Source organism: Anguilla rostrata, chromosome 1 (genome assembly GCF_018555375.3).
Source record: "Anguilla rostrata isolate EN2019 chromosome 1, ASM1855537v3, whole genome shotgun sequence".
Classification (NCBI taxonomy): Eukaryota; Metazoa; Chordata; class Actinopteri; order Anguilliformes; family Anguillidae; genus Anguilla; species Anguilla rostrata.
This window is the reverse complement of record NC_057933.1, coordinates 67,663,265-67,673,772: the sequence shown is the minus strand read 5'-3', so window position 1 is coordinate 67,673,772 and position 10,508 is coordinate 67,663,265. Positions and strand designations below refer to the sequence as shown.

The window sequence follows — 10,508 nt, the reverse complement described above, 5'->3', positions numbered from 1 at the left end:
CGTAGTTCAATGTTATTAGAGCTGTCAGTAAACAAAATGAAGTTACAGCGTTACTTAGTTCTTTACACTCATGTAGCAAGCTAACAGTACAATACTGAAGCGAAGAGTACGCCACAGTGAAGCAGTAGCCTGGAATGCCCCAGATCACACAGCGTGACAAAACTGCGTACAATTCAATTCCGTCTGAGACCGACAACAACCATCACAAATACTCTGTTTTGTCGGCTTCGGAGAAAAAATGGGAGCCGTTGCGCTAACTGCTCCCGACCAACAATCAGAGCCAACGTTAGGTTAGCTTCTTTCCTTGCCGCCAAAACAAAAACAAAATATATGCCGGAACTACTTTTGGTACCAAGGCACACCTCCACATTTTATCGTAAAGTAGCAAGGTCACGTTAACTAGTACTTAATTAAACCATTCAAATGAAATGGTTGTGTACTGAGAACATAGTTAACCTTTCAGGATAACATATATGTCGTATTAAGAGCAGCGACAATAAACGCATGCTACAATTAGAAAAAAACCAACGAAATTCATTTTTTAACGATTATTGTATCCGTGCGCCTGAGAGGGACTGGGTCGTTTCCACTTCCGGTGTCGCTATACCGCCATGTTGGTGCGGCCGCTGAAAATAAAATATATATTTATTTTTTTCTAAAGTTGCGTTAAAGATAGATTAGAAAAAACAAACTCATTTTCAATAAATGTTGAAAACTTAAAGATTTTTCCTCCTCTGACGCCGAGGTAAGTAACACGCGCCATCACCAAAGCATCTTCAATGTAACTTCCAAGTTAGTAACGTTAGCTTATGACTAGCTAGCTAACTAGACATCTACCGCTATCTTAACCCTGCGTAACGTTATTTACCAGTGTTATCAACAGTTAGCTTGTGAACTAGTCAGGTAACGTTACCCAAATCTGCAATCTTGACGTTTAAAGTAATTAACTAAACCAGCTAACAGACTAACCGTTGTTTTAACGGCTAGCTAGCTAGACTAACTTAAATACTTTACAAGCTGCAAGCTGGCATATTTCCGACCAGATTTACTTACAGACCACAAGTTAGCTGGCATTGCGCACCTAGCTATACTCTGTCCGCTTGTAGAGTATAACGTTGGCTTGCTATTGCTAGATAGCTTCACAGCAAGTGGAAAAGTAGCATGCTACTGGATAATTTCATGTTTGTAATTAGCTAGTCGTTTGGCAAGTTAGATGGCACTGGTAATGGTAGTATGAAGTTTTTTTATAGCTATTAAGTAAGTCTAAATAACTTGCAGTGCTAGCTGGCATTGGCTAGTTTCCAGCTCCCAAGAAACTGCTTGCTTGGACGCTTAGTTAATCGTAAAAGCAAGTCAGTGAATTAACTAATTTAGCTACATAGCTGTTACATTGTTACTTTTTTGCTAGCTAACTAGCGACATGGGTGAACGTATGCGCAATTTCACGAAGGTTGACGGTACCACAGTCACATGCTGCGTTTGCTGTCAATGAAATAGCTCATGGAAACAGTGAGGGTTGTACAACGTGGCTAACTTAGCATTTTATTTCGATTTTTATTTATGGCACAAACATTTTCATTTAAAACATTTTTTTAAATGAAAACGTGTGCGTCAGGCTGCATGTGAATCATGTAGTAGATGTTGTCAGGCGGTAACCTCAAGATCTTATAATTTTACCATGGAACTTTTGAACAGCTGAGCAGTTGGTGCCTATTGCAGTTTACAGGCGAACATTGTGGTACCATATTGGAGATGTTACAACTTCATCAAATAAAAGCGTTTGTCACGTTTGTTTGATCTCACAATAGGTGTGACCTAATGTAAAGAAACGGAAGATAATATGATGTTACTACAGTTTACAGGTGAGAACTGATAAGGGTACCACATTCGAGTCCTTGCGCAAACGTCGTATCGTAATCTTTCATGTATTTGCGCACAAAACTTTAAAATGGCAATAGCTTCACCGTCGTTTTCCTTGACCGCCGTTGGTGTTTATCTTGACCGCCGTCGAGCTGAGCTGTCTTGGCAATGCAGACGGAATAAGAGTTTAATCTATTCGGATGTTGGCTAACCGAGTTCGCTAGTCAACCAGCTACCAGCCGACTACCTAACAACACTTAAAAGGCGGCCCCCTCTCAATTCAGTGTCATATTTCCACACGTTCTGCTCATTGTCTTCTAGCGTGTGGATGCGAGCAATAATGCCCAGTAGACATGGCAATCTTTGCCCTTTCAATAGGTTAAAAAATAACCGTGATGAGATGAACTGCACTCTAGTATTACTTACAACATTACTGTTTGCATCATGTAATTATGCTGCATAGTTATAATCATTGTCAATAATAGTACGAATACATAAAAATGAAAATATTAGCGTCCCTTATCACTACGTTTTTAACTGACTCCAGTAAGAATACACAGCCTTAACAGGAAACTACCCTTCAACTGCTGAGTACACATCCCACATATTTTTTTCTACCAATGTTTTAATCTTTTCCGTCTATCAACTTAGATGTCATTGGTGGATCTGGGGAAGAGGCTGTTGGAAGCTGCACGAAAAGGACAGGATGATGACGTCAGGTCACTTATGGCCAATGGAGCCCCCTTCACCACAGACTGGGTAATCCATCATGTCACTGTTTGCACAGTCACTGTGATGTTGACAAGCACAACAGGTTCTTTTCATTTTTTGAGGAATTGGTTGGCCTCTAATGAGAAACTCGCAGATTTTTCTGAAGCAGTGAGATTTTAACAGTATGACAGAGGTCATTAGTTTCATGATAATTAAAACAAATTGTAGCTAATTAGCACTGAGTAAATATTGAGAGAGCCTGTATTACATGCATAAAGGTATAAGCTCCTTCTTTGTATTCAAGGAGGACAGTTCTTATATGGGTTAACCAACGTCTTCAGTATTTTCACATATCTTGTCCTGTGGTTGTCTGTTCCAGCTGGGGACATCACCGTTGCACCTTGCTGCTCAGTACGGCCGCTATTCCACTGCTGAGGTTTTGCTCAGGGCAGGAGTTAGCCGGGATGCTCGCACAAAGGTGGACAGGACCCCCCTACACATGGCAGCTGCTGAGGGCCACTCTTCCATTGTGGAGCTGCTGATTGGGGTAAGTACTCCCCTCTGATAGGAACCTATAAACGTGTAGCATGATGATCAAGAAATGTTCTGAACCGAAAGTTTAAGTAGAATGATTTCTCTGGCTAATTTTTTTGCGACTCCTGTGATCCTTGTGAAGTCAGGTGAGAAGAAAGACGGTAATGCTGTCCCCTAGCAAGCTGAAACTAAGAATTTGCATATTTTTAATGGAAACACCGTTTTCACATCCTTAATGGAGTGTTCTTTTTTGTGTTAGAAGTTAGAAGTTCATTTAAGGCATGCAGCCTTTTGTTTTTTGAGTCCCCTGTTTAAATGAAAAAAAATGTACTGCCAGATAGGTATGCCTTGTTTACGATAGTGGTTTCTAATCCTGTTCTTGTTCCCATTATATAATTCTTGCTAGATTATTGACCTGTAAATGTAGTAAAATCTGTAAGATTGGTCGCACTGGTAGAATTGGATAAAGGCAGAATGATCTTCTAAATTGTGCTGTAGAGCAGAATCCCTTAATTCAAAGGCAAAAGGATTTTGTAAACCTGTTGTTGAGCAGAATCTCTTCATTCTTGGCACATTTTGAACGAAGAGAAGAGCGTGGCTGTAAACATGCGTAAAGTCTGCGGTCTCACCTGCTGCACCTCTTCCCTGTTTGGGCGTGCCCCCCAGCAGAGTGGAGCGGACATCAACGCCAAAGACATGCTGAAGATGACGGCGCTGCACTGGGCGGCGGAGCACGGCCACCGCGACGTGGCCGAGCTGCTGGTCAAGTACGGCGCCGACGTCCACGCCCTCAGCAAATTCGACAAGACGCCTTTCGACATCGCCATGGACAGGCACAACGCCGAGCTGGTGGTCTTACTGCAGGTTGGACACGTTCCCTTCAGATAGGGTCCACACTGCAGGTTTGCAGCCGCTGGCTTCTCCTTTCTGACCGACGCGTGTGTCTGTTTTTAGGAAGGGATGCAGAACCAGGTGAATGTGAACCCAGAGAACAACGTGTCAGGCGGCACCATGGCTACCATTGCCTCCCCCCAGTTTATTTTCTCCACTGCTGGGGTGGTCAACCTCTCCGACCTCATCTCCACCACGGCCAGATCTACCTCAGGTACGGGGCAGCTGTTCAAAACCCTTTCCCAGGACCACTGCTCTTCTGTCTGTGAAACGGGAAATGAAAACAAAATTACACAGAGGAAGCTGCACATCAAACACAGACAGAGGCAATCCGAGTTAATTTTTGAATCATTTGTTTGTAATCTAATTCCGTTCTGAAATGACTGATTCTGTTTTGACGTATCCAATTCTGCTGAGAGATAGCGAGTCCATTTCCAAAGGTCAATTCTGTTATTCTGTTGACAATTTCAGCAAAGTCACTGCAGGTCATGACACCGTGAGTCCTGGCGCTGATAGGAAGCTCCCATGCTGCAGTGTTCTAGAAGAATCCTTCAGTTTGCGAGGGTGAACGGGAAACTGCATGCAATAGTTAAATGTGGAGTAAACAGTCACCGGTGTCCTGCATTGCATATGTCTTCTAGGGGAGTCTGTCTCCACCACATCTGTACTGGCAACACTAGCAGCACTGGCGGAAGCTTCAGGTCCCATGGCTAATTCTAATAGAACAGGTAACAAAAATGGTTGTTATCAGGATACTGTTCATTTTTATTGTAGCTCCATGGCTGTTAAAAAGGCACTGGCAGGTGTTTCTTTCTTTTTTTTTTAAAGATTTTTTTGTCTGAAATATGAACTAGAAGAAATACACGCTTTTTCAACAGCATGGCTAAAAATGCAGTGGCAAAATGCCAGTTTTGTCTTCTGAATGTTGTTGCCTAAACCAATTTCATATCATAATTCTTCAGATGCATCATTGCTCTATAGTCACTAATACAGTTTCCTGAAGTTGTCTGAAGTCATATTTGAGCTGGGATTACTGTGCATATTTGCTTGATACACAATGTTTTTTTATCTATGAAAATGTATATTCAAACTCGAGCTTGTAGTTGAATTGCTCATTCATTGCTCACCCTGTGACAGGCTTGATAAGGTCAGGGAATACATTGCGGAGTGTTTTTCTGACTTTTATAAGCCCCCGTCTTGCACCGCTCGATGTGAAAGGCATCTAATCCCCCGTAATCCAGGGCTGAGAGGAGGATGGCCCGCAGTGCATCTCCACATTTGTACAGTATACAGGGGCAGGAAAACAGCCACGAATCATGCGATTCGCTTCAGTGTATTTCATCTGTGATGAGCCCTGCCACTATACAGTAGTTCTGATGTATAAATGAAATGAGGGGATTGTGCTCCTGAAATAAATCCAGAAGCAGCAGTATTATTGTGTGCTGTGTAAACACTTTTCATGTGTACAGCTTAGAAACCGCTATCTCAGCTGTGCAGTCTGCCCGGAGGTTCGTGTGATTGGCACCCATGTTAAACAGGTGTCACTCTCACATCATTAGGGCCGACGCCACTGCAGTGTGGACAAAGATGAAGTTACAGTACTTTCTATTAAAAACTAACATGAATAATGTTTGTCTTTTCTGAATGATGACAGATGGATGTAGACAGCCAGCATTGAAATATGTTTGAGCTCTGAGATGCAACCCGACCTGTTACTGTTTCTGTTCACATCTGAGCCCACTGTGGCATGTTTGGTTGAATAGAGTGCTGCTTCCTCTCTGTGCAGCGGGGGTTGAGCGGAGCACCTCGCTTACCCGTGAGTGACAGTGCTGTCTTTCTCCAGCAGGGGACTTGGAGGAGGTCACGGCTGCCGATTCAGTGGACTCAGCCATCCAGCACATGGTGGGCGACGGAGGTCAGAGGGTCATCACCATAGTGACAGACCAGCACGGCAACCTGCAGTCAGGCGGCCTCGGGCAGCAGTTCTACGTCACCATGCAGCATGGGCAGCAAAGTGAGCGTTAGGCAGTGCTGCCGCCTCCTCCCTGTCCTAAAGCATCCTCTCTCATTAACTCATTACTGTGGGTCATTGTCTTTCTGCAGGGCTCTGGCCTTGAAGCTCTTTACCCACAGCTATTTACTTGAACAACAATTTTTATAATAACTGATGTAGTACTACTTGGGCAACATTAGGATCTGAATTTATACCATGCTTTCAATCAAATTCAAAGTGCACCAGTATGCATGTTTAATTTAGTGCATTCTGCTAATTAGCTGGGTAACTTGCAAGCTATATGTAATGAGCCTTTAGTTTATTGCCAGTACAATGTATTAAAATTTCGTAAGATTCTTTTATTTACTTAATTTATCTAGGCATTTCAGATATATTGCATTGTTTTTTCAGCAGAAAGCCCATGAATTAAATCTGGTTGATTTATTAAGGCACAGGAATCCAGGCCTAAAAAACTGAGCACATTTCCATCACTGTCAGTTGAATTTAAACACGGAGGCGGACGGAGTAGTGATCTCTCGTTTGCTCTGGTCTGCGCGCAGTGGTCGCCGTGCCAGCCAGCCAGATCACAGAGGAGGTGGTGGAAGAGGAGATGCAGCCTCCCCCAGCCCGTAAGAGGAGGCAGGACCCGGCAGCCAACCTCACAGAGCCCAAAGACAAGGTGAGTGTGGCGTGCTCCAGACAGGCAGGCATGGGCAACAGAGACAGCCATGTTTCAAACGAGGGACAAAACTACCTGTTGAGTAGTTTATCATGCTTGTTCCACGTCTGCAATTCAGTTTGTCCTAAGCATGTCAGCGAGCTCAGGATTCCATATGAAATCCTCCATAGATCAAACCCAAGGCTGTCTACTCCCCTGCAGGGGAATTATGCACTATTGGTAGGAATGGTCGCAGTGTCCCCGGGAGCATTGTTATACTGAAACAGGAAAGGGCCTTCCCCAGAATGTTGGGGAAGCACATAATTATCTAGAATGTGATTGTATGCTGTAGCATTAAGATTTGCCTGGCCCAAAGCATGAAAAACAGCCCCAGACCAAGTGGTATCCAGATACATTTGGTCATATAGTGTATGTAGACATTGTTTCCTCTGTATGTAAAGGGAAAAAAAGAATGTGTGCACATTTACCACTTAAATGTTTTGCAGCTGGGCATCATAATGATAACAAGAAGGCTGCTAGGTGCGCAGACTGCCTCTCATTAGCAAAGGACGTTTTCTGTTCCTTCAGTTAATTAACTTATTGGGTCATGTAGATTCATTCGCAAACAGTATCACACATACATTCATCATTAAAATAGATCTTTTGCGTGTGACATTTGAAGAACTGGTTTGGTTCTCAGGTGAAACTGCAGTGAGAGTCCAGCAGCGTGCCTCTGGGAAATGTAGTCTGAGGTGTTTTTCATGTTGCTCTCTTCCCAGGAGCCAGTGGAGAAGGACAGCAGGGAGCTGCTGCAGAAGCAGCTGCAGGAGGCCAACCGCAAGGCCCACGAGTACCGGCAGCAGCTGCTGCAGAAGGAGCAGGAGGCCGAGCGGTACCGCCTCCGGCTGGAGGCCATCGCCCACGGCCAGACCAACGGCGCCAGCCCCGCGGAGGAGAGCCACGGGGAGGAGGTGGTGCAGGAGGAGGAGGAGCCTGCGGAGCAGGACGAGCTGGTGGGAGAGGAGGTGGTGCTGTCGGAAGGAGCCATCATCATCAAGGCCGCAGAACTGGACCCCTCGGAGGAGGAGGAGGTGACGCTGGTGGAGACGGTGGAGGCCTCGTGTGCTCACACGGAGGTCACTTTGTAACAACCGACACTCAAATGGACAAGACGCACAGCCCGTTCCAGCCGCCAAGGGTCCTCCGTTTCATTTGTTATTCTCGCATTGTTTTTGTACAGTTATTTTACAGTCCCTTTTTATGTACATATGAAGAAGCCATGGAACAGCAGCCAGGGAATCTGCATTACAGATCTGGACCAGGATGCCTGACAAGCTTTGCCTGAGAAGACTGAGTAATGGACAGCACTAAGACTTCATTGCCACGCTGGACAGTCCAGGTCTCATACTGCTACCCTCTGCTCATTGTTCCCTCTTTCCTGCATTGCCTTATGAAGGCTTCTGCCTTCTGCCGTTCTGTCTACTTTGTTTCCCTTTTAAAGGGGACTTTGGTGTGGGGTGAATAGCATCCGTGTCTCGGTATGAATTAACATAAAAACCATTATTGTCAAAGATTTGACAGGGATATTGAGGAAAAAAACGCTCTCCAGGGCAGAGTGAGTTTGCTTAAGACTGAGTAGTTTTAGTGGGGGTTTCAGCAGTGAGGCTCCACCTCAGTCTAAGCATACACAGCCCCCACAGTGCCGAATCCTTTTTCCTCATGGTTCGATGCTTACTTCATTGTGACTTTGAGAATCTGTAAATCACTGATCAGTACATGTACTTTTCAGTGTCAGGTTGTCAGCATTTCCTCTGTGGTGCAGAACTCTAAACCAAAATCCTGTGCAAAAGAAGCCTGCAATCTCAGTGGCTGTGGACTCACAAGCTCCTAATAATCAGTTTCTCTCCCCCCCCCCCCCAAACTGGCTAGTGGAGGTGGTTACGTCACCTCTTTGTGACTTGCAGCTTCAGGAATGGCAACACCTTAATTTCTCTGTTACTTTGGATTCTGTAGTGCAGCGGGTGTGTACCTACCAGCTCTTTGAACCTGCAGCTACTGGCTTCCAAACCCGTCCTCTGTCATCGTGCACAGCATGCCTGACGCATGTCCCAGTGCCCTCTGCTCGCGGCCTTTCCTCCCGCATGCGCTGCACGCTGGGCCTGTGATGCGGCTCCCTGCTTCCCGAGCCAGGGTTGTGCAAGCGGGTCGTCATGGATACACTACAGTATTGCTGAACAGCCTTGAGCCTGGTCGTAGTTCAGGAAGCAGAAATGGCGAGCGTGGTAGCTGCAGTTTTTTCCGTACCGTGGATGCCACCGACCGTTATCAGTCAGAGGAGCCATCTTAAGAGTTTTATTTGCTTCATCCCCAGTTCATTCGTTGCATAAATGAACCCTAAGTGGCCATCTGATAATATGATAATGATAATATCCAACTGAACGTTGTGCAGAAGAAAGTGGCCTACTTATTATAGTAGGTGGTATGCTGCCTACTACTGATGAGTCAGTGTAGGAACTAAGCAACCCAGTGCTGGTCTCAGATAAAATTATAAACGGCTTGTAGTGTAAATGGGGTTTTTACAGAAACCTTTTTGTAATTTCTACAAACCTTAATTTTTACGCACATACTATTAAGCATTTTTACAGTGTATGTACTTGTGATTTGGATGTTTGATTCCACAAAATAGGCGAAATTGTCTTCAGGTTTCACAGTAAATGCTGATAGATAGCTTGTTAAATGAAACTGATTAATAGGTGAAATTGGTGCATAAAACCTTCTGGCTTCTGTCTGTATATCTGCGTAATCTGTTCATTGACAACTGACCATAGAAGGCATCCTCACAAACATCTTTGGTTTGTAATATGTGTCAATGTGCATGTGTTGAAAAATACTTTTAGTGACCAACATGTCTGCTCACAGAGTTTCTGAATACTATGTATTGGGGTTGCTTTTTATGAACTCAACCAGCAGGTGGCACTGCACTTAAGGAGATGCATCGAGTTGACAAACACAATCTATAATTTACCCAGTATTTTATTCCATGTCTTCAGTCTGCTCTCTGAACAATTAAAATGATCAATTTTTTAAAAAGGTTTAGTAGTCCTGTTGAAGTTCAATAAAAAGCATTTAAAATGCCTGTAATCAACAAGGGAAATTTTCGTAATTAATTTTTTCCTAGCCGGTGCTATCACCCACCAAATAACTGGTACTCATTGTTACCATCCCATGCTCTGTAATATTGCCTATCAAGACAAAGCTGTCTGATCTTTTGTTCAGTATCAGGATTGCTCTTATGAGGAGATGGCAACAGTAAAGCACATTCTGATGTGAAAGGCAGTTTGTGGGGCATGCTGAAACCTGTTACTGTTTGGCAATAGTTTGGTCTTCAGTGTTACAGTTCACATGGCCCTGGCTCTTGTCAATAGGCAGTAATTATGGCTTGTCTAATTATAGTTTATTCTGGGAGGAGAGCTGTTCCATAATTGTGGGCCAACGGGTCTTTCCAATGCATTGGATGTCTAGAGGCAATTTCTTTGTGAAATCATTTTTATACCATTGATCCTTTCAGGAGTTGCAAGAGTATTTGTTAGGCTGCTGTTTTGCAATGTAAAATAGCCTATGTGAGAAATAAGGGACTGAGTTCTGTTCTTCTTTTTGTATGTAATGATCCTGTCAGGGGTTGTCTTCCTTACATTTTTACGAACCAAGAAACAATGAAAACATTAATAAATGACCCAGTTGTTTGTGGGAGAAAAAGAAAAAAAAAGTGTAAAATTGTTTATGAATTGTTTCTTTTTTTAAAGAAAAATACAGATGAAATATTTTTCATTCCAATAAATATGCACTCATTCACAAGAAAAA

At 43.7% G+C, this 10,508-nt stretch overlaps 1 protein-coding gene across 5 annotated transcripts; it reads left to right on the top strand.

Annotated features, from left to right (window-relative positions):
* Positions 1-555: 555 nt before the first annotated feature.
* Positions 556-10,508, top strand: gabpb2b (GA binding protein transcription factor subunit beta 2b). 5 transcript variants are annotated; one of them, XM_064352148.1, is made up of 9 exons: positions 556-745; positions 2,512-2,619; positions 2,951-3,118; positions 3,772-3,969; positions 4,060-4,210; positions 4,638-4,724; positions 5,843-6,010; positions 6,550-6,668; positions 7,427-10,508. In XM_064352148.1, exons 2-9 carry the CDS (start codon positions 2,512-2,514, stop codon positions 7,793-7,795), a joined length of 1,368 nt encoding a protein of 455 aa, XP_064208218.1. In that variant the 5' UTR covers positions 556-745; the 3' UTR covers positions 7,796-10,508. The 5 variants fall into 5 exon arrangements, with proteins under 5 accessions (XP_064208218.1, XP_064208209.1, XP_064208185.1 ...); XM_064352139.1 differs by having other exon boundaries at positions 558-745; positions 3,775-3,969; positions 5,840-6,010; positions 7,427-8,487; XM_064352115.1 differs by having other exon boundaries at positions 558-745; positions 5,840-6,010; positions 7,427-8,487.

Excerpts from the sequence above, each read along its gene's own strand:
- gabpb2b (XM_064352115.1), top strand. The coding sequence starts at position 2,512 with ATGTCATTGGTGGATCTGGGGAAGAGGCTGTTGGAAGCTGCACGAAAA. Across the intron at positions 4,211-4,637 it reads CACGGCCAGATCTACCTCAG|GGGAGTCTGTCTCCACCACA; the intron begins GTACGGGGCAGC and ends TATGTCTTCTAG. Across the intron at positions 6,011-6,549 it reads CATGCAGCATGGGCAGCAAA|TGGTCGCCGTGCCAGCCAGC; the intron begins GTGAGCGTTAGG and ends GTCTGCGCGCAG.